The sequence below is a fragment of the Oncorhynchus kisutch genome, linkage group LG12 (genome assembly GCF_002021735.2).
Source record: "Oncorhynchus kisutch isolate 150728-3 linkage group LG12, Okis_V2, whole genome shotgun sequence".
Lineage (NCBI taxonomy): Eukaryota > Metazoa > Chordata > Actinopteri > Salmoniformes > Salmonidae > Oncorhynchus > Oncorhynchus kisutch.
The window spans coordinates 42,811,659-42,834,754 of NC_034185.2; the positions used below are offsets into that span (position 1 = coordinate 42,811,659).

General features: G+C 44.4%; 1 protein-coding gene across 1 annotated transcript in view; it reads left to right on the top strand.

Annotated features, from left to right (window-relative positions):
* LOC109901011 (pleckstrin homology domain-containing family G member 1-like) overlaps positions 1-23,096 on the top strand; it is a 123,501-nt gene that overhangs the window by 95,003 nt on the left and 5,402 nt on the right. The window contains exons 4-14 of the mRNA XM_031836685.1: positions 10,142-10,188; positions 11,329-11,479; positions 13,262-13,393; positions 14,145-14,327; positions 14,434-14,529; positions 14,867-14,953; positions 17,860-17,893; positions 18,006-18,098; positions 18,227-18,285; positions 18,488-18,679; positions 22,842-22,964. Of these exons, the coding sequence (XP_031692545.1) occupies positions 10,142-10,188; positions 11,329-11,479; positions 13,262-13,393; positions 14,145-14,327; positions 14,434-14,529; positions 14,867-14,953; positions 17,860-17,893; positions 18,006-18,098; positions 18,227-18,285; positions 18,488-18,679; positions 22,842-22,964 (1,197 nt within the window). The remainder of the gene's footprint in view (positions 1-10,141; positions 10,189-11,328; positions 11,480-13,261; positions 13,394-14,144; positions 14,328-14,433; positions 14,530-14,866; positions 14,954-17,859; positions 17,894-18,005; positions 18,099-18,226; positions 18,286-18,487; positions 18,680-22,841; positions 22,965-23,096) is intronic.

The window sequence follows — 23,096 nt, forward strand, 5'->3', positions numbered from 1 at the left end:
TCACAACTTGCAAGCTTGTTTTCGAGTTGCTGTGCGTTTTGTTGCCAACCTGTTTGCTACCTGACAACTTTACGGTTTTCACTTTTTAATTACCCTTCATATATTTATTTATTTTTTCCTCAACTTTTTCACTCCGGACGCTTTATCTGGACACGATTCGTCAGGACCTCCAACAGCCGAAGCTAAGTAGTAACATTAACATGATGCCTTCTAATTGCAGCCGCTGTACTCGCCTTACGGCGAGGATAGCTGTGCTGCAAGCCCAGGTTCAGACGCAATCGTTAGGCAAGGGTAATTTCAGTGTAGGAAAGGATGAAACAGCGTCTGTGGCACCAGTAAGTACAGATAGTAGTGTAAATCCCCTGGCACAGTCCCCGCAGCCGGACAACTTTCTCACGGTTTCTGGAAGGAAATGCTGTAGGAACGCTCAACCGGTGTCGCTCATTCAGCCGACAGAAACTTTAAATCGGTTTTCCCCATTAAGCAGCGGGTCGGAGTCAGAGGCCGATTCTTCTCTGGTCTCTACTCCTCCCGTTACGGGGTCTGAGACGCCGAAGCTTCCCACCATTAGCTCTGACAAATTGAAAACTCTAGTCATTGGCGACTCCATTACCCGCAGTATTAGACTTCAAGCGAATCATCCAGCGATCATACACTGTTTACCCGGGGGCAGGGCTACCGACGTTAAGGCTAATCTGAAGATGGTGCTGGCTAAAGCTAAAACTGGCGAGTGTAGAAAGTATAGAGATATTGTTATCCACGTCGGCACCAACGATGTTAGAATGAAACAGTCAGAAATCACCAAGCGCAACATAGCTTCTGCGTGCATATCAGCTAGAAAAATGTGTCGGCATCGAGTAATTGTCTCTGGCCCCCTCCCAGTTAGGGGGAGTGATGAGCTCTACAGCAGAGTCTCACAACTCAATCGCTGGTTGAAAACTGTTTTCTGCCCCTCCCAAAAGTTAGAATTTGTAGATAATTGGCCCTCTTTCTGGGACTCACCCACAAACAGGACCAAGCCTGACCTGCTGAGGAGTGACGGACTCCATCCTAGCTGGAGGGGTGCTCTCATCTTATCTACCAACATAGACAGGGCTCTAACTCCTCTAGCTCCACAATGAAATAGGGTGCAGGCCAGGCAGCAGGCTGTTAGCCAGCCTGCCAGCATAGTGGAGTCTGCCATTAGCACAGTCAGTGTAGTCAGCTCAGCTATCACCATTGAGACCGTGTCTGTGCCTCGACCTAGGTTGGGCAAAACTAAACATGGCGGTGTTCGCCTTAGCAATCTCACTAGGATAAAGACCACCTCCATTCCTGTCATTACTGAAAGAGATCATGATACCTCACATCTCAAAATAGGGCTACTTAATGTTAGATCCCTTACTTCAAAGGCAATTATAGTCAATGAACTAATCACTGATCATAATCTTGATGTGATTGGCCTGACTGAAACATGGCTTAAGCCTGATGAATTTACTGTTTTAAATGAGGCCTCACCTCCTGGCTACACTAGTGACCATATCCCCCGTGCATCCCACAAAGGCGGAGGTGTTGCTAACATTTAACAATTTACGATAGCAAATTTCAATTTACCAAAAACAAAATGACATTTTCGTCTTTTGAGCTTCTAGTCATGAAATCTATGCAGCCTACTCAATCACTTTTTATAGCTCCTCCTGGGCCATATACAGCGTTTCTCACTGAGTTCCCTGAATTCCTATCGGACCTTGTAGTCATAGCAGATAATATTCTAATCTTTGGTGACTTTAATATTCACATGGAAAAGTCCACAGACCCACTCCAAAAGGCTTTCGGAGCCATCATCGACTCAGTGGGTTTTGTCCAACATGTCTCTGGACCCACTCACTGTCACAGTCATACGCTGGACCTAGTTTTGTCCCATGGAATAAATGTGGTGGATCTTAATGTTTTTCCTCATAATCCTGGACTATCGGACCACCATTTTATTGCGTTTGCAATTGCAACAAATAATCTGCTTAGACCCCAACCAAGGAACATCAAAAGTCGTGCTATAAATTCACAGACAACACAAAGATTCCTTGATGCCCTTCCAGACTCCCTCTGCCTACCCAAGGACGCCAGAGGACAAAAATCAGTTAACCACCTAACTGAGGATCTCAATTTAACCTTGCGCAATACCCTAGATGCAGTTGCACCCCTAAAAACTAAAAAAATGTCTCATAAGAAACTAGCTCCCTTGGTACACAGAAAATACCCGAGCTCTGAAGCAAGCTTCCAGAAAATTGGAACGGAAATGGCGCCACACCAAACTGGAAGTCTTCCGACTAGCTTGGAAGGACGGTACCGTGCAGTACCGTAGAGCCCTTACTGCTGCTCGATCATCCTATTTTTCTAACTTAATTGAGGAAAATAAGAACAATCCGAAATTCATTTTAATACTGTCGCAAAGCTAACTAAAAAGCAGCATTCCCCAAGAGAGGATGACTTTCACTTTAGCAGTGATAAATTCATGAACTTCTTTGAGGAAAAGATTATGATTATTAGAAAGCAAATTACGGACTCTTCTTTAAACCTGCGTATTCCTCCAAACCTCAGTTGTCCTGAGTCTGCACAACTCTGCCAGGACCTAGGATCAAGAGAGACGCTCAAGTGTTTTAGTACTATATCTCTTGACACAATGATGAAAATAATCATGGCCTCTAAACCTTCAAGCTGCATACTGGACCCTATTCCAACTAAACTACTGAAAGAGCTGCTTCCTGTACTTGGCCCTCCTATGTTGAACATAATAAACGGCTCTCTATCCACTGGATGTGTACCAAACTCACTAAAAGTGGCAGTAATAAAGCCTCTCTTGAAAAAGCCAAACCTTGACCCAGAAAATATAAAAAACTATCGGCCTATCTGGAATCTTCCATTCCTCTCAAAAAATTTTGAGAAGGCTGTTGCGCAGCAACTCACTGCCTTCCTGAAGACAAACAATGTATACGAAAAACCAGTCTGGTTTTAGACCCCATCATAGCACTGAGACGGCACTTGTGAAGGTGGTAAATGACATTTTAATGGCATCGGACCGAGGCTCTGCATCTGTCCTCGTGCTCCTAGACCTTAGTGCTGCTTTTGATACCATCGATCACCACATTCTTTTGGAGAGATTGGAAACCCAAATTGGTCTACACGGACATGTTCTGGCCTGGGTTAGATCTTATCTGTCGGAAAGATATCAGTTTGTCTCTGTGAATGGTTTGTCCTCTGACAAATCAACTGTAAATTTCGGTGTTCCTCAAGGTTCCGTTTTAGGACCACTATTGTTTTCACTATATATTTTACCTCTTGGGGATGTCATTCGAAAACATAATGTAAACATTCACTGCTATGCGGATGACACACAGCTGTACAATGATAATGAAACATGGTGAAGCCCCAAAATTGCCCTCGCTAGAAGCATGTGTTTCAGATATAAGGAAGTGGATGGCTGCAAACTTTCTACTATTAAACTCGGACAAAACAGAGATGCTTGTTCTAGGTCCCAAGAAACAAAGAGATCTTCTGTTGAATCTGACAATTAATCTTAATGGTTGTACAGTCGTCTCAAATAAAACTGTGAAGGACCTCGGCGTTACTCTGGACCCTGATCTCTCTTTTGAAGAACATATCAAGACCATTTCGAGGACAGCTTTTTTCCATCTACGTAACATTGCAAAAATCAGAAACTTTCTGTCCAAAAATGATGCAGAAAAATTAATCCATGCTTTTGTCACTTCTAGGTTAGACTACTGCAATGCTCAATTTTCCGGCTACCCGGATAAAGCACTAAATAAACTTCAGTTAGTGCTAAATACGGCTGCTAGAATCCTGACTAGAACCAAAAAATTTGATCATATTACTCCAGTGCTAGCCTCTCTACACTGGCTTCCTGTCAAAGCAAGGGCTGATTTCAAGGTTTTACTGCTAACCTACAAAGCATTACATGGGCTTGCTCCTACCTATCTCTCTGATTTGGTCCTGCCGTACATACCTACACGTACGCTACGGTCACAAGACGCAGGCCTCCTAATTGTCCCTAGAATTTCTAAGCAAACAGCTGGAGGCAGGGCTTTCTCCTATAGAGCTCCATTTTTATGGAACGGTTTGCCTACCCATGTCAGAGACGCAAACTCGGTCTCAACCTTTAAGTCTTTACTGAAGACTCATCTCTTCAGTGGGTCATATGATTGAGTGTAGTCTGGCCCAGGAGTGGGAAGGTGAACGGAAAGGCTCTGGAGCAACGAACCGCCCTTGCTGTCTCTGCCTGGCCTGTTCCCCTCTTTCCACTGGGATTCTCTGCCTCTAACCCTATTACAGGGGCTGAGTCACTGGCTTGCTGGGGCTCTCTCATGCCGTCCCTGGAGGGGGTGCGTCACCTGAGTGGGTTGATTCACTGTTGTGGTCATCCTGTCTGGGTTGGCGCCCCCCCCTTGGGTTGTGCCGTGGCGGAGATCTTTGTGGGCTATACTCAGCCTTGTCTCAGGATGGTAAGTTGGTGGTTGAAGATATCCCTCTAGTGGTGTGGGGTCTGTGCTTTGGCTAAGTGGGTGGGGTTATATCCTTCCTGTTTGGCCCTGTCCGGGGGTGTCCTCGGATGGGGCCACAGTGTCTCCTGACCCCTCCTGTCTCAGCCTCCAGTATTTATGCTGCAGTAGTTTATGTGTCGGGGGGCTGGGGTCAGTTTGTTATATCTGGAGTACTTCTCCTGTCCTATTCGGTGTCCTGTGTGAATCTAAGTGTGCGTTCTCTAATTCTCTCCTTCTCTCTTTCTTTCTCTCTCTCGGAGGACCTGAGCCCTAGGACCATGCCCCAGGACTACCTGACATGATGACTCCTTGCTGTCCCCAGTCCACCTGGCCATGCTGCTGTTCCAGTTTCAACTGACCTGAGCCCTAGGACCATGCCCCAGGACTACCTGACATGATGACTCCTTGCTGTCCCCAGTCCACCTGGCCATGCTGCTGCTCCAGTTTCAACTTCCACCTGACTGTGCTGCTGCTCCAGTTTCAACTGTTCTGCCTTATTATTATTCGACCATGCTGGTCATTTATGAACATTTGAACATCTTGGCCATGTTCTGTTATAATCTCCACCCGGCACAGCCAGAAGAGGACTGGCCACCCCACATAGCCTGGTTCCTCTCTAGGTTTCTTCCTAGGTATTGGCCTTTCTAGGGAGTTTTTCATAGCCACCGTGCTTCTACACCTGCATTGCTTGCTGTTTGGGGTTTTAGGCTGGGTTTCTGTACAGCACTTTGAGATATCAGCTGATGTACGAAGGGCTATATAAATAAATTTGATTTGATTTGATGTGTGTGCCTCAGCAGCTAGGATAGGGGGATGAGAAAGGAAGAAGGGTATGGAGAGATGGACATGAGTGGGGAGAGAGATAAGAAAGATATAGGGTTAGTGCAGAATGTGAGACAAGGATGTATGGGATAATGGAAAGAGATGTAATTGTCCAAGAAGGGAGAGACTGAGCGAAAGAGAGGGAACAGGAGAGACAGTCAGCGAGATCGAGGTAGAGAAAATGGAATAGAATGAGAGTAAGGGAGGAGGAGAGCAAGGTTAATTCCAGCTTTGTTAAGTCATGTTGCCTCTGTCTTTGTAATGCAAGGATGCATGAGAGATGGAAACTGACTTATTTTTTTTTATTTTTTTTTTCACCTTTATTTAACCAGGTAAGCTAGTTGAGAACAAGTTCTTATTTGCAACTGCGACCTGGCCAAGATAAAGCATAGCAGTTCGACATACAACAACACAGAGTTACACATGGAATGAACAAAACATACAGTCAATAATACAGTACAAAAAGGAAACAAAGTCTAGAAATAGTGAGTGCAAATAAGGTCAAATAAGGGAGTTAAGGCAATAAATAGGCCATGGTGGCGAAGTTATTACAATATGGCAATTAAACACTGGAATGGTAGATGTGCAAAAGATGGATGTGCAACTAGAGATACTGTGGTGCAAAAGGAGCAAAATAAATACAGTATGGGAATGAGGTAGATAGATGGGGAGTATACAGATGGGCTATGAACAGGTGCAGTGATCTGTGAGCTGCTCTGACAGCTGGTTCTTAAAGCTAGTGAGGGAGATGGGAATCTCCAGCTTCAGTGATTTTTGCATTTCGTTCCAGTCAGTGGCAGCAGAGAACTGGAAGGAAAGGCGACTAAAGGAGAAATTGGCTTTGGGGGTGACCAGTGAGATATACCTGCTGGAGCGTGTGCTACGAGTAGGTGCTGCTATGGTGACCAGCAAGCTGAGATAGGGCGGGGCTTTACCTAGCAGAGACTTGTAGATAACCTGTAGCCAGTGGGTTTGGCGATGAGTATGAAGCGAGGGCCAGCCAACGAGAGTGTACGGGTCACAGTGGTGGGTAGTATATGGGGCTTTGGTGACAAAACGGATGGCACTCCGATAGACTACATCCAGTTTGCTGAGTAGAGTGTTGGAGGTTATTTTATAGATGACATCGCCGAAGTCAAGGATCGGTAGGATGGTCAGTTTTACGAGGGTATGTTTGGCAGCATGAGTGAAGGAAGCTTTCTTGCGAAATAGGAAGCTCATTCTAGATTAAATTTTTGATTGGAGATTCTTAATGTGAGTCTGGAAGGAGAGTTTACAGTCTAGCCAGACACCTAGGTATTTGTAGTTATCCACGTATTCTAAGTCCGAGCCGTCCAGAGTAGTGATGCTGGATGGGCGGGCAGGTGTGGGCAATGATCGGTTGAATAGCATGCATTTAGTTTTACTTGCGTTTAAGAGCAGTTGGAGGCCACGGAAGGAGAGTTGTACGGCATTGAAGCTTGTCTGGAGGTTAGTTAACACAGTGTCCAATGAAGGGCCAGAAGTATACAGAATGGTGTCGTCTGCGTAGAGGTGGATTAGAGAATTACCAGCAGCAAGAGCGACGACATTGATGTATACAGAGAAGAGAGTCGGCCCTCCAATTGAACCCTGTGGCACCCCCATAGAGACTGCCAGACGTCCGGACAACAGGCCCTCCAATTTGACACACTGAGCTCTATCAGAGAAGTAGTTGGTGAACCAGGCGAGGTAATCATTTGAGAAACCAAGGCTTTTACGTCTGCCAATAAGAATGTGGTGATTGACAGAGTCGAAAGCCTTGGCCAGGTCGATGAATACAGCTGCACAGTAATGTCTCTTATCGATGGCGGTTATGATATCGTTAAGGACCTTGAGCGGGGCTGAGGTGCAGCCATGACCAGCTCGGAAACCAGATTGCATAGCGGAGAAGGTACGATGTGATTCAAAATGGTCAGTAATCTGTTTGTTAACTTGGCTTTCGAAGACCTTAGAGATGCAGGGTAGGATAGAGATAGGTCTGTAGCAGTTTGGGTCCAGAGTGTCTCCCCCTTTGAAGAGGGGGATGACCGTGGCAGCTTTCCAATCTTTGGGAATCTCTTTCGTATCGAAAGACGAAAGGACATTTTGGCAGACAGTTTAAGAAGGAGAGGGTCCAGATTGTCTTGCCCGGCTGATTTGTAGGGGTCCAGATATCTGGATATGGGTGGAGGAGAAATGGTGGGGGCTTGGACAGGTTGTTGTGGAGGGTGCCGGGCAGTTGACCGGGGTAGGGATAGCCAGGTGGAAAGCATGGCCAGCCGTAGAGAAATGCTTATTGAAATGATCTATTATAGTGGATTTTTCGGTTGTAACAGTGTTTCCTAGCCTCAGAGCAGTGGGTAGCTGGGATGAGGTGCTCTTATTCAAAACGCCACAGTATTTTTTTGTGCTGGTCAAGGGCAGACAGGTTTGGAGTGAACCAAGGTTCTATATTTTTTGAATGGGGCATGCCTATTTAAGATGGTGAGGAAGGCACTTTTAAAGAATAACCAGGCATCCTCTATTGTCGGGATGAGGTCAATGTCATTCCAGTATACCCCGGCCGGGTCGATTAGAAAGGCCTGCTCGCAAAAGTGTTTTAGGGAGCGTTTGACAGTGATGAGGGGTGGTCGTTTGTTCTCAGACCCATTACGGATGCAGGCAATGAGGCAGTGATTGCTGAGATCTTGGTTGGAAACAGCAGAGGTGTATTTGGAGGGTGAGTTAGTTGGTATGATATCTATGAGGGTGCCCGTGTTTACGTATTTGTGGTTATATCTGGTATGTTCATTGATAAATTGTGTGAGATTGAGGGCATCAATCTTAGATTGTAGGATGGCTGGGGTGTTAAGCATGTCCCAGTTTAGCTCACCTAGCAGCACGAGCTCAGAAGATGGATGGGGAGAATCAAATCACATATGGTGTCGAGGGCACAGCTGGGAGCAGAGGGTGGTCTATAGCAAGCGGCAACGGGTGAGAGACTTGTTTCTTGAAAGGTACATTTTTATAAGTAGAAGCTCAAATTGTTTGGGTACAGACCTGGATAGTAGACAGAACTCTGCAAGTTATCTTTGCAGTAAATTGCAACACCGCCCCCTTTGGCAGTTCTATCTTGTCTGAAAATGTTATAGTTAGGAATGGAAATTTTGGTTTTTGGTGGTCTTCCTAGGCAAGGATTCAGACACGGCTAGGACATCCGGATTGTTGGAGTGTGCTAGGGCAGTGAATAAAACAAACTTAGGGAGGAGGCTTCTAATGTTAACATGCATGAAATCAAGGCTTTTACTGTTGCAGAAGTCAACAAATGACAGAGCCTGGGGGATGGGAGTGGAGGTAGACACTGCAGGGTCTGGATTAACCTCTACATCACCAGAGGAACAGAGGAGGAGTAGGATAAGGGTAAGGCTACAGGCTAACAGAACTGGATGCCTAGTACGTTCAGAACAGAGAGTAAAAGGAGCAGATTTCTTGGCACGGTAGAATATATTCATGGCATAATGTACAGACAAAGGTATAGGATGTGAATACAGTGGGTATAAACCTGTGCATATAGTGATAATGAAAGAGATACTGTCTCTAGAAATAGCATTTAAACCAGGTGTTGTCACTGCGTGTGTGGGGGGTGGAACTAAATTGTTAGCCGAGGCATGTGAATTTTTTTTTTTTACAAAAATAATCATAATAAAAATGTTTAAAAAATATTTTAAAAAATTGGTTCAGAGCTTGCGGTAGGAATCTGGAGATATCGAGAAGAATAAGTCCGACTAGCTCTGGTTTGAGTCGCGCTGTATAGACTGGCGAGAGTTGTCCGATCCGTCTGATGACCGCTAGCAAAGGATAGCTGACTGCTCGCTCGTGGCTTCGGAATGTATTCGATGGGCCTCGTAAGCCAACAGTTCATTGTGCTCTAGACAGCTAGCATTCAGGGGACAGTTGCGAAGGTCGGAAGGTGAGAAGGTTCAGAGCTTGCGATAGGAATCCGGGGATATGGAGAGAAAAATAGGTCCGGTATGCTCTGGTTGAATCACGTTGTACAAACTGGCGAGAGCTTTCCGAGCTAGAGGTTAGCTGATGACCATTAGCTGGCTAGTTAGCTGGCTAGTTTATGGTGGAGAGATTCCAGTAATAGAGGCAAAGAAAAATATTAAAGGGGCAGGGATGGAACAGGGGGGATTCTAATCACAGCCCCTACAGCAGTGCTCTCCAACCCTATTCCTGGAGAGCTACAGTCCTGTAAGGTTTTCGATCCAGCCCTAATCTAGCGCACCTGAATCTAATAATTAGCTGGTTGTTAACTTCCACCAGGTTAGTTACAATTGTGGTTGGACTGAAAACGTACATGAGCGTAGCTCTCCAGGAAGAGAGTTGGGGAGCCCTGGCCTACAGCATAGTGCTTAACAGAGCCTTTAATAAGACATGGATACTGGTAATCATAATAATAAGGTTCACTTTCATTCTCTACCTTAAAACTGAAGAGAGGCCTCCTTATTCCCTGTTTCTAGCTCAGTAAGCTTTGCTCAGGAACGCTTTACCACTGACTCATCCAAAGTGACCACCCTTCTTCCCCTTGATACAGACACACTAATCCATTCACTGTAAATGTAAACTCACTCTCACTTTCACATTCACATTCACAAACATTTTACAAGGTCTTTAAAATTCTCTAGGCAAAGAGGAATGTTGGTTGATTCAAGAGAAGATTGTTTCTCTGTTACTGGTATGAATGCTTGCAAGGACTAATGCTAATGTAACAGGAATGCCATTATTTTATCTTTCTTTTCCAGAGTCAAGAGTTCCACATTTACACTCAGTACTGCACCAATTACCCAAGGTAAGAAACCACAACTATGGCTGCATTAAAACACAAATAGTTTGCCCCCCTTTTATTGTGTCTTTGTCCGTGTATGTTTGTGCATGTTTAAAAGTCTAATATGAAGTATGAATGTATGTAAAAGCATCCACATTGTTACCTTATGTGATCTGGGTTTGCATACACGTGACTCTCACCTTCACGTTCTTGATTCCCAGAGTGTCATATAGCTCTGTATTGTCTGTATAGAGCTACAATACCTCAGCCTTTCTCTCTCTGTGTAGCCTTGATATACAGCCCAATCCAACAGGAGTCCAACTCTATGCCTCACTGCCAGTTAATGCCTCTCTCACTTTCTCTACCCCCCTCTTTCTTTTTTTATTTTATATGGAGCACATTGACAGAGTTACAGCCCCTACTCTGACAGATGGGTATTATACCCATCACCTTATCATACTCAGCGACTTTAATGTTTTATTTCACCTTGTGTGAACGACCTTTTGTTATAGAAAATCGTGTGTGTGTGTGCTTGTGTGTGTGTGTGTGTGTGTGTGTGTGCGCGCGCGCGCTTGGGTCTCGGGGACAAAGACATGAGGCAATTCTTCACAATCAAACCTAATGAGGGCTGTGTGTTTCACAATGGTTGTGACGCACTAAAAACAGCACACCTGAAATTATCGATGATGAAATAGAGTAAATAGAGTTAATAGAGTAGTTACAGATATTGTGTGTGTGTCCACATTACAGTGCAGTTCCACACAGGCCTCACATTGTTCTCTCTACGAAACCCAAACTGAGAGCTCAGAATGACTGGGATACAGCAGCCTTGGTTCCTATTCTAATTGTGTGTGCGTGCCGGTCGTGTGCGACCTTGGCTAGAGTCACCAGCTGTGTGAGGGGGTGGTTGAGGGTCTCAAAAATCCTTACAAGAGCCCATTCATACACACACACTCAAATATATTCCTATTTGGTCACAGCATAGAAAGTCCATGGGCCTTGACCTGACCTTGCTCCATCCTCTCAGATAGGACTGTGTGTGTATTTGTGTGTGCGTGCGCATGTGATCAGTCACTTTAATTGGTCTACAATATCTGTCATTGTTTCCTAGGATTAATATCAGGTTTTATTTTTCCTTCTCTCCCTCCCCCTTTCCCTTTGCAGGTCAGTGGCTGTGTTGACTGAGTGTATGAGGAATAAGGCATTGGCCAAGTTTTTCCGGGAACGTCAGGAATCTTTGAGACACTCCCTGCCTTTGGGCTCCTACCTGCTCAAGCCAGTGCAGAGGATCCTCAAGTACCACTTACTGCTACACGTTAGTAATACATCTATACACGCTCAACGACACCTACCTCACACAAGCAAAGCCCCACATTACTGTGCATTCGAAAAATATTCACAGTTTTTCAGTTTTTCCATGATTTGTTACATTACCGCCTTATTCAAAAATGGATTAAAGACAAACACATCCTCATCAATCTACACACAATACCCCATAACGAGAAAGTGAAAACAGATTTTTAGACATTTTAGCAAGTGTATTACAAATAAAAAACAGATATACCTTGTTTACATAAGTATTCAGAACTTGCTATGAGACTCGAAATTGAGCTCAGGTGTAACCATTGATCATGTTTTTCTACAACTTGATTGGAGTCCACCTGTGGTAAATTCAATTGAATGGACATGATTTGGAAAGACACGCACCTGTCTATATGAGGTCCCACGCTTGACACTATATCTGAGCAAAAACCAAGCCATGAGGTCGAAGGAATTGTCCCTAGAGCTACGAAACAGGTTTTTTGTTGAGGCACAGATCTGAGGAAGTGTACCAAAAAAATTCTGCAGCATTGAAGGTCCCCAAGAATACAGTGCCCTCCATCATTCTTACATGGAAGATGTTTGGAACCATCAAGACTCTTCCTAGAGCGAGCCTTTCGGCCAAACTGAGCAATGGGGGGAGAAGGGTCTTGGTCAGAGAGGTGACCAAGAACGTGATGGTCACTCTGACAGAGCTTCCGAGTTCCTCTGTGGAGATGGGAGAACCTTCCAGACGGACAACCATCTCTGCAGCACTCTACTAATCAGGCCTTTATGCTAGAGTGGCCAGACGGAAGCTACTCCTCAGTAAAAGGCACATAACAGCCTGCTTGGAGTTTGCCAAAAGGCACCTAAAGGACTCTCCAGCCATGAGAAACAAGATTCTCTGATCTGATGAAACCAAGATTGAACTCTTTGGCCTGAATGCCAAGTGTCACGTCTGGAGGAAACCTGGCACCATTCCCACGGTGAAGCATGGTGTTGGCAGCATCATGCCTTGGGGATGTTTTTCAGTTGCATGGACTAGTAGACTAATCAGGATTGGGGGAAAGATGGAGAAAAGTACAGAGACCCTTGATTAAAACCTGCTATAGAGCGCTCAGGAACTCAGACGGAATGTCCTCGAGTGGCCCCAGCCAGAGCCCGGATTTGAACCCGATCGAACATCTCTGAAAATAGCTACCCATCCAACCTGACAGAGTTTCATAGGATCTGCAGAGAAGAAGGGGAGAAACTCCCCAAATACAGGTGTGCCAAGCCTGTAGCATCATAGCCAAGAAGACTCGAGGCTGTAATCACTGCCAAAGGTGCTTCAACAAAGTTCTGAGTAAAGGGTCAGAATACTTCCCTAAATTAGATTTCAGATTTTTTTTTAAACATGTTTTTCTTCTAAAAAACTGTATTTGCATTGTCATTATGTGGTATTGTGTGTAGATTGTGGATAAAAAAAACATCTAAAAATGCTGTAATGTAAGAAAATATAGAGCAATTCAAGGGTTCTGGAGACTTTGTGAATGCACTGGACTCCTAACACACACTGTATGCCTAACCATACAGAACTGCATCCACAACTTGCATTTGTGTGTGTACAGTTAGCTCTAATGGACTGTATGTACAGTTAGCCACCAGTCTATTTTTGAACTAGCTAACCCTATTGCCAAGAAAACCCAGGCAAACATAGCTGGCTATTGCAGAAACAGATAGTACCCAGTCTAACGTACATCTAGCCGATTACATTACCCACTCTAACCCCGAGTGTATTTCCTGCCCCCTGTAGGAGATAGCAAACCACCTGGAGAAGGACACAGAGATTTATGAGGTGGTGCAGGAGGCCATAGACACCATGCAGAGAGTAGCCTGGCACATCAACGACATGAAAAGGAAACATGAACACGCTGTCAGGTTGCAGGTAAATTAACACTTCCAAATGAACATGCTTAAACATGTAAACAGGTACATAGGCACACATGCTCACACACATCTGCATATGCAGGTGTGTGTGAGCCCACATACAGGACTTGGGTTTTGTCCTCAGATCCTCCCATTGTGTCCCTAGCCTTCGCCAGTCTAGTTTACATCCCAAATGTCCCCCTATTCCCTACATAGTGCACTACTTTTCATCGGAACCCTATGGGTCCAAGTCAAAGTAGTGCTCTTGTATAGGGAATAGGGTGCCATTTGGGACGCAAATTTGTTTCAGTCTCCTCTAAGTTATGCAATACATTGTTTTCCAGGGCTACGGATGGCCTTGCATAACACAGCAGGCAGACAAAAGGGAAAGTGTAGCTTTAATCTATGGGGAGGGAGGATGATCAGATGTTCAGATGAGTGAAAGAATGTGTGTTGAAGTATTTAATCAGGATCTGGTAACGAGTGCTTAGTTGACCTGTCTAAGTCTCCCTGTCCTTTTTTCTCTCGCTCCTCTCCTTCCTCTCTTCTCTCGTTCGGCTCTTCTCTCCTCCTTCTCTTCTGTCCTTTCCCGTCCTACTCTTGTTTTCTCAATTGTTTCACTTACCTTACTCTCATCCTATTCCGCTCTCTCTGTCCCTCTCTTACTCACTCTCCCCCTCCTCCTCCTCCCTCTCTATCCCTGTCCCTCTCTCTCATTTACTCTAACCCCGCTCCTCCTCCTCCACCCTATATCCCCCTCCCTCTCTCAGGAAATCCAGAGTCTGCTGACCAACTGGAAGGGGCCTGATCTGATTGGCTATGGGGAGCTGGTTCTGGAGGGGACGTTCCGTCTACAACGAGCCAAGAATGAGCGCACGCTTTTCCTGTTCGACAAACTGCTGCTGGTCACCAAGAAACGTGAGGAGGCCTACACCTACAAGGCCCACATCCTGGTCAGTCACAACACTAACCCTAAAATATCTCCCAAAAGGTGTACCGTAATACCTCTACCTTAAGAAAGACATCCATCATACTAGCCGTGCCTCTATGTCATTATAGTGTTGCAACCTGATGTTGGTGGAAGTCATTCCGAAAGAGCCACTCAGCTTCAGTGTGTTCCACTACAAGAACCCCAAACTACAGCACAACGTACAGGTAACGCAAAACTACACCCCACTACTAGAGCATGTTCCACAGGCGATTGTACAGCATAGAGTACAAGTAAATTGTGCCCTGCCAAGCCCACCACTCCAGACTTGTTAAATTTTTTAGCGTGGATAAGAAGGGTTTGTCATTTCTCAACGTGTGTTTGGGTACTCACTTCAAACAATTCCATAATCTGTGTTACGTAACAAAGAGAGGTGAGGAGTAGAAGATCAGATCCCACTGTTGTTATGGGTTTGTGATAATCGTCTTGTACACCATTTAAAGTCTCTCCCTTAATCTGTCTCTCTTCTTCTCTTCTCTCCTCTCTGTTGTGTTCTGCCCACAGGCCAGATCCCAGCAGGACAAACGCATGTGGATCCTGCATCTAAAGAGACTCATACTTGAAAACCACCCGGCTAAAATCCCAGCCAAGGTGAGACATGGAGCAAGCAATGTGTGTGCTCACTAACGACATTAACACAACACTGAGTGGGAGGAAGTGGAATGGTCTCTCTTTCTCTCTCTCTCTTTCTCAATCCCCCCTCTCTCGATCTCTCTCCACTCTCTTCCTTCAGTCTTGGCTCAGGTGCAAATGGAAAATTATGCTTTTGTCCGGAGGAAAATGTTGAGTGTTCATTGTAATTACTACAATAAGGGGATCTGTGGTTAAACGTGATATTGTAAAGTAGTCCTGTTCTGTTTGGTGAAGACAACTGTCTGGCGCCATCTGGTGTCTGGTAGCCCCATATATCAACCTCAAGTATAGGATTACCAAACTCTGTAATATAGAGCTCACTTTATTGAAGGAACATTGGAAAAATATTCAACTTTATATTCATCTCCAGCACCACCCCAACATCAAAATATGTGAAAATTGTATGATGATACAGTACCAGTCAAAAGTTTGGACACACCTACTCAAGGGTTTTTCTTTATTTGTACTATTTTCTTTATTGTAGAATAATTGTGAAGACATCAAACTATTAAATAACACATATGGAATCACGTAGTAAACAAAAAAGTGTTTAAAAAAAATCTAGATATATTTCATATTTGAGGTTCTTCAAAGTAGCCACCCTTTGCCTAAATGACAGCTTTGTAGACACTTGGCATTCTCTCAACTAGCTTCACCTGGAGTGCTTTTCTAACAGTCTTGAAGTACTTCCCACATATGCTGAGCACTTGCTGGCTACTTTTCCCTAACTCTGTGGTCCAACTCATCCCAAACCATCTTAATTGGGTTGAGGTCGGGTGATTGTGGAGGCCAGGTCATCTGATGCAGCATGCCATCACTTTCCTTATTGGTCAAATAGCCCTTACACAGCCTGGAGGTGTTTTGGGTCATTATCCCGTTGAAAAACAATGATAGTCCCACTAAGCGCAAACCAGATGGGATGGCGTATTGCTGCAGCATGCTGTGGTAGCCAAGCTGGTTAAGTGTGACTTGAATTCAGAATAAATCCCCAAGTGTTACCAGCAAAGCATCCCCACACCATCACACCTCCTCATCCATGCTTCACGGTGGGAACCACACATGCGGAGATCATGTTCCTGTCCAAGCAAGTCTCTTCTTATTGTTGGTGTTCTTCAGTAGTGGTTTCTTTGCAGCAATTCGACCATGAATGCCTGATTCACGTAGTCTCCTCTGAACAGTTGATGGTCAGATGTGTCTGTTACTTGAACTCAGTGAAGCATTTATTTGGGCTGCAATTTGAGGTGCAGTAAACTCTAATTAACTTTTCCTCTGCATCAGAGGAAAGTCTGGTTCTTTCTTTCCTCTGGTGGTCCTCATGAGAGCCAGTTTCATCATAGTGCTTGATGGTTTTTATAACTGCACTTGAAGAAACTTTAAAAGTTCTTGACATTTTCCTCATTGACTGACAGGACTTGTCTTAAAGGAATGATGGACTGTCATTTCTCTTTAATTATTTTAGCTGTTCTTGCCATAATATGGACTTGGTCTTTTACCAAATAGAGCTGTCTTCTGTATACCATGTCACAACCGATTGGCCCAAACGCATTAAGAAGGAAAGAAATTGCACAAATTAAAACCTGTTGTGACTAGGGAGCAGTATTTTCATTTTTGGAGAAAAAAAATGTTCCCGTAGTAAACGGGATATTTTGTCAGGACAAGATGCTAGAATATGCATATAATTGACATCTTAGGATAGAAAACACTCTAAAGTTTCCAAAACTGTAAAAATATTGTCTGTGAGTATAACAGAACTGATGTTGCAGGCGAAAGCCTGAGAAAAATCCAATCCAGAAGTGCCTCGTGTTTTGAAAGCGCTGCGTTCCTATGCGTCCCTATTGAGCAGTGAATGGGCTATCAACCAGATTACTCTTTCTCCATATTCCCGAAGGTGTCTACAGCATTGTGACGTAGTTTTACGCATTTATGTTGAAGAATACCTGTCAGCGGCTACATTGCGCAAGTGGTCACCTGATGCTCCCAGAGAGATTCTCGTGTAAAATACAGAGGTAGCCATTACTCCAATCGGTCCTACTGAAAAACAACTTGTCCTGACGGATGTATTATCGAATAGATATTAGAAAAACACCTTGAGGATTGATTCTAAACAACGTTTGCAATGTTTCTGTCGATATTATGGAGCTAATTTAAAATATTTTTCTGCATTTTCGTGACTGCAATTTCCGGGCAATTTCTCAGCCAAACGTGAAGGACAAACGGAGCTATTTCGCCTACAAAAATATTATTTTTGGAAAAAAGGAACATGCTATCAAACTGGGAGTCTCGTGAGTGAAAACATCCGAAGCTCAACAAAGGAAAACGATTTAATTTGATTGCTTTTCTGATTTCCGTGACCAAGTTACCTGCTGCTAGCTGGACAAAATGCTATGCTAGGCTATCGATAAACTTACACAAATGCTTGTCTAGCTTTGGCTGTAAAGCATATTTTGAAAATCTGAGATGACAGTGTGATTAACAAAAGGCTAAGCTGTGTCTCAATATATTTCATTTGTGATTTTCATGAATAGGAATATTTTCTAGGTATATTTATGTCCGTTGCGTTATGCTAATTAGTGTCGGGCTATGATTACGCTCCCTCATGCGGGATGGGGAGTCATTAGAGGTTAACGTTTAATAATGCACACCTGATAATTGAAATTAATTCCAGGTGACTGCCTCATGAAGCTCGTTGAGATAATGCCAAGAGTGTGCAAAGCTGTCATCAAGGCAAAGGGTGGCTACTTTAAATAATCTCAAATATAAAATATCTTTTGATTTAACACTTTTTTGTTTACTACATGGTTCCATATTTGTTAATTTCATAGTTTTGATGTCTTCACTATTATTCTTTTTCTCTTGATTTTCAGGCCAAGCAGGCCATTTTGGAGATGGATGCTATGCGTAAGTATACATTTGATATTGATTGAAGCCTCTTGTGACTATAATAAGATCATTACGTTCATGCGTGTTTATTTGAGTGTCTGTAACATTCCCTCTCCCCTGTCCTCTCCAGACCACCCAGGTTTCCACTACTGTCCCGACAGGTACAAGAGGAGCCCCCACACGAAGGAGGGCCCCTCCCCTCGACGGGTCCGCAGGAAGTCAGGTAAGGAACACAGGAAGTACAGGGACAGGACAAAGGCGCTGTAAATTATTTGATGCTGATGCCAGTAGACTGGGCCAGTTTCTCTGCCTCTATGACTGACATGTCCTGTCCAATCTGTCTCTCCTCAGAGCCGCTGTCCAAGTTACTGAAGAACGCTAAACATGGTGCCAAGGAAGATGTCTCAAAGGTGAGCTTAACCCCATAATGCAGTCATTTACATATATGAATGGTGACACAATGCTACAGTTAGAAACAGTGTTATATCTCCATAATGGACTAAAGGTTTCAGCTAGTTTGAGGTGTTATTTGCAATGGTTCCTATAACACTCACCTAACTCTCACTCAAGGACACATTTAACACTCCCTGCCTTATCACTCTCTCTCTGTAGCAGACAAGTCTGGGCGCCACCCTGCTCTCCCCTGTGTCCCAGCTGGCTCTGGGCACTATTGGCCACAGCCGCAGCCTGGTCAACCAATCACAGAAGTCCCTGGACCCAGGTGACCATTTTGACCAAAGCGACAGGGAGGATGGGGAGGAGCCACATCAGCAGGACGCCGATGATGAGGATGACAGCAGACTGGTGAGTCTCTCCTACCTACCCACAATGCACCAGTTTGACAATTTAACCTCTTATCAGATATGCCTGATTTGATTTCCATCCCTAAATCAAGTCAAATCAAATGTATTTATATAGCCCTTCGTACATCAGCTGATATCTCAAAGTGCTGTATAGAAACCCAGCCTAAAACCCCAAACAGCAAGCAATGCAGGTGTAGAAGCACAGTGGCTAGGAAAAACTCCCTAGAAAGGCCAAAACCTAGGAAGAAACCTAGAGAGGAACCAGGCTGTGAGGGGTGGCCACTCCTCTTCTGGCTGTGCCGGGTGGAGATTATAACAGAACATGGCCAAGATGTTAAAATGTTCATAAATGACCAGCATGGTCAAATAATAATAATCACAGTAGTTGTCGAGGGTGCAGCAAATCAGCACCTCAGGAGTAAATGTCAGTTGGCTTTTCATAGCCGATCATTAAGAGTATCTCTACCACTCCTGCTGTCTCTAGAGAGTTGAAAACAGCAGGTCTGGGACAGATAGCATGTCCGGTGAACAGGTCAGGATTCCATAGCCGTAGGGCAGAACAGTTGAAACTGGAGCACCAGCACGGCCAGGTGGACTGGGGACAGCAAGGAGTCATCATGCCAGGTAGTCCTGAGGCATGGTCCTAGAGCTCAGGTCCTCCGAGAGAGCGAAAGAAAGAGAGAAAGAGAGAATTAGAGAGAGCATACTTAAATTCACACAGGACACCGGATAAGACAGGAGAAGTACCTGACCCTAGCCCCCCGACACATAAACTACTGCAGCATAAATACTGGAGGCTGAGACAGGAGGGGACAGGAGACACTGTGGCCCCATCCGATGATACCCCCGACAGGGCCAAACAGGAAGGATATAACCCCACCCACTTTGCCACAGCACAGCCCCAACAACACTAGAGGGATATCTTCAACCACCAACTTACCATCCTGAGACAAGGCTGAGTATAGCCCACAAAGATCTTCGCCACGGCACAGCCCAAGGGGGGGCGCCAACCCAGACAGGAAGATCACATCAGTGACTCAACCCACTCATGTGACGCACCCCTCCTAGAGACGGCATGAAAGAGCACCAGTAAGCCAGTGACTCAGCCCCTGTAATAGGGTTAGAGGCAGAGAATCCCAGTGGAAAGAGGGGAACTGGCCAGGCAGAGACAGCAAGGGCGGTTCGTTGCTCCAGAGCCTTTCCGTTCACCTTCACACTCCTGGGCCAGACTACACTCAATCATATGACCCACTGAAGAGATGAGTCTTCAGTGAAGACTTAAAGGTTGAGACAGAGTCTGCGTCTTTCACATGGGTAGGCAGACCATTCCATAAAAATGGAGCTCTATAGGAGAAAGCCCTGCCTCCAGCTGATTGCTTAGAAATTCTGGGACAATTACGAGGCCTGCGTCTTGTGACCGTAGCGTACGTGTAGGTATGTACGGCAGTACCAAATCAGAGAGATCGGTAGCAGCAAGCCCATGTAATGCTTTGTAGGTTAGCAGTAAAAACCTTGAAATCAGCCCTTGCCTTGACAGGAAGCCAGTGTAGGAAGGCTAGCACTGGAGTAATATGATCAAATTTTGGGGTTATAGTCAGGATTCTAGCAGCCGTATTTAGCACTAACTGAAGTTTATTTAGTGCTTTATCCGGGTAGCCGGAAAGTAGAGCATTGCAGTAGTCTAACCTAGAAGTAAAAAAAGCATGGATCCATTTTTCTGCATCATTTTTGGACAGAAATATTCAGATTTTTGCAATGTTACGTAGATGGAAAAAAGCTGTCCTTGAAACAGTCTTGATATGTTCGTCAAAAGAGAGATTAGGGTCCAGAGTAACGCTGAGGTCCTTCACAGTTTTATTTGAGACGACTGTACAACCATTAAGATTAATTGTCAGATTCAACAGAAGATCTCTTTGTTTCTTGGGACCGGGAACGAGCATCTCTGTTTTGTCAGAGTTTAAAAGTAGAAAGTTTGCAGCCATCCACTTCCTTATGTCTGAAACACAGTCTTCTAGCGAGGGCAATTTTGGGGCTTCACCATGTTTCATTGAAATGTACAGCTGTGTGTCATCCGCATAGCAGTGAAAGTTAACATTATGTTTTCGAATGACATCCCCAAGAGGTAAAATATATAGTGAAAACAATAGTGGTCCTAAAACAGAACCTTGAGGAACACCAAAATTTACAGTTGATTTGTCAGAGGACAAACCATTTACAGAGACAAACTGATATCTTTCCGACAGATAAGATCTAAACCAGGCCAGAACTTGTCCTTGTAGACCAATTTGGGTTTCCAAACTCTCCAAAAGAATGTGGTGATCGATGGTATAAAAAGCAGCACTAAGGTCTAGGAGCACGATGACAGATGAAGAGCCTCGGGCTGATGCCATTAAAAGGTCATTTACCACCTTCACAAGTGCAGTCTCAGTGCTATGATGGGGTCTAAAACCAGACTGAAGCATTTTGTATACATTGTTTGTCTTCAGCATGGCAGTGAGTTGTTGCGCAACAGCTTTTTCTAAAAATTTTGAGAGGAATGGAAGATTCGATATAGGCCAATAGATTTTAAAATTTTCTGGGTCAAGGTTTGGCTTTTTCAAGAGAGGCTTTATTACTGCCACTTTTAGTGAGTTTGGTACACATCCGGTGGATAGAGAGCCATTTATTATATTCAACATAGGAGGGCCAAGCACAGGAAGCAGCTCTTTCAGTAGTTTAGTTGGAATAGGGTCCAGTATGCAGCTTGAAGGTTTAGAGGCCATGATTATTTTCATCATTGTGTCAAGAGATATAGTACTAAAACAATTGTGTCTCTCTTGATCCTAGGTCTTGGCAGAGTTGTGCAGACTCAGGACAACTGAGCTTTGAAGGAATACTCAGATTTAAAGAGGAGTTTGTAATTTGCCTTCTAATAATCATGATCTTTTCCTCAAATAAGTTCATGAATTTATTACTGCTGAAGTGAAAGCCATCCTCACTTGGGGAATGCTGCTTTATAGTTAGCTTTGCGACAGTATCAAAAATACATTTTGGATTGTTCTTATTTTCCTCAATTAAGTTGAAAAAATAGGATGATCGAGCAGCAGTAAGGGCTCTTCGATACTGCACGGTACTGTTCTTCCAAGCTAGTCGGAAGACTTCCAGTTTGGTGTGGCGCCATTTCCGTTCCAATTTTCTGGAAGCTTGCTTCAGAGCTCGGGTATTTTCTGTATACCAGGGAGCTAGTTTCTTATGAGAAATGTTTTTAGTTTTTAGGGGTGCAACTGCATCTAGGTTATTGCGCAAGGTTAAATTGAGTTCCTCAGTTAGGTGGTTAACTGATTTTTGTCCTCTGACGTCCTTGGGTAGGCAGAGGGAGTCTGGAAGGGCATCAAGGAATCTTTGTGTTGTCTGTGAATTTACTGTATAGCACGACTTTTGATGCTCCTTGGTTGGGGTCTGAGCAGAATATTTGTTGCAATTGCAAACGTAATAAAATGGTGGTCCGATAGTCCTATTTCATTGTGGAGCTAGAGGAGTTAGAACCCTGTCTCTGTTGGTAGATAAGATGAGAGCACCCCTCCAGCTAGGATGGAGTCAGTCACTCCTCAGCAGACCAGGCTTGGTCCTGTTTGTGGGTGAGTCCCAGAAAGAGGGCCAATTACACAAATTCTTTCTTTTGGGAGGGGCAGAAAACAGTTTTCAACCAGCAATTGAGTTGTGAGACTCTGCTGTAGAGCTCCTCCTCTGGAGGAGGCCAGATACAATTACTCGATGCCGACACATCTTTCTTGCGCTGACGCTGAAGCTATGTTGCGCTTGGTGGCCTCTGACTGTTTCATCCTAACATCGTTGGTGCCAACGTAGATAACAATATCTCTATACTCTCTACACTCCCCAGTTTTAGCTTTAGCCAACACCATCTTCAGATTAGCCTTAACGTCGGTAGCACTGCCCCCGGGTAAACAGTGTATGATCGCTGGATGATTCCCTTTTAAGTCTAATGCTGCGGGTAATGGAGTCGCCAATGACTCAGGTTTTCAATTTGTCAGAGCTAATGGTAGGAAGCTTCGGTGTCTCAGACCCCATAACCCTAGCCCATTGCCCTAGCCCCTTTGCAGGTATAAAGGGATTAGATAGGTAAAGGTATGCTCATTACATGATTTTCTAACCGTGTGTTGCAGGGTGGGGAAAAGAGGCTGCAAGTCCCAGGACAGTCTAGCAGGAAGAGGTTGAACCAACAGGCGCCTATAGGCAGCAGCATCAACCAATGGAAGACCTTCAACATGAGCTCCTCAGACCTACAGGTGACTGACCTTAACACTGTGATGAGAATGACTAGTAGGAATAATTGTGTACTGCACTTGTAACTGTAATTTAATAAAGTTCTGTGTTTGATCTAAGAAATAGACTTTCACCACACTCATTGGTTAGCAGAG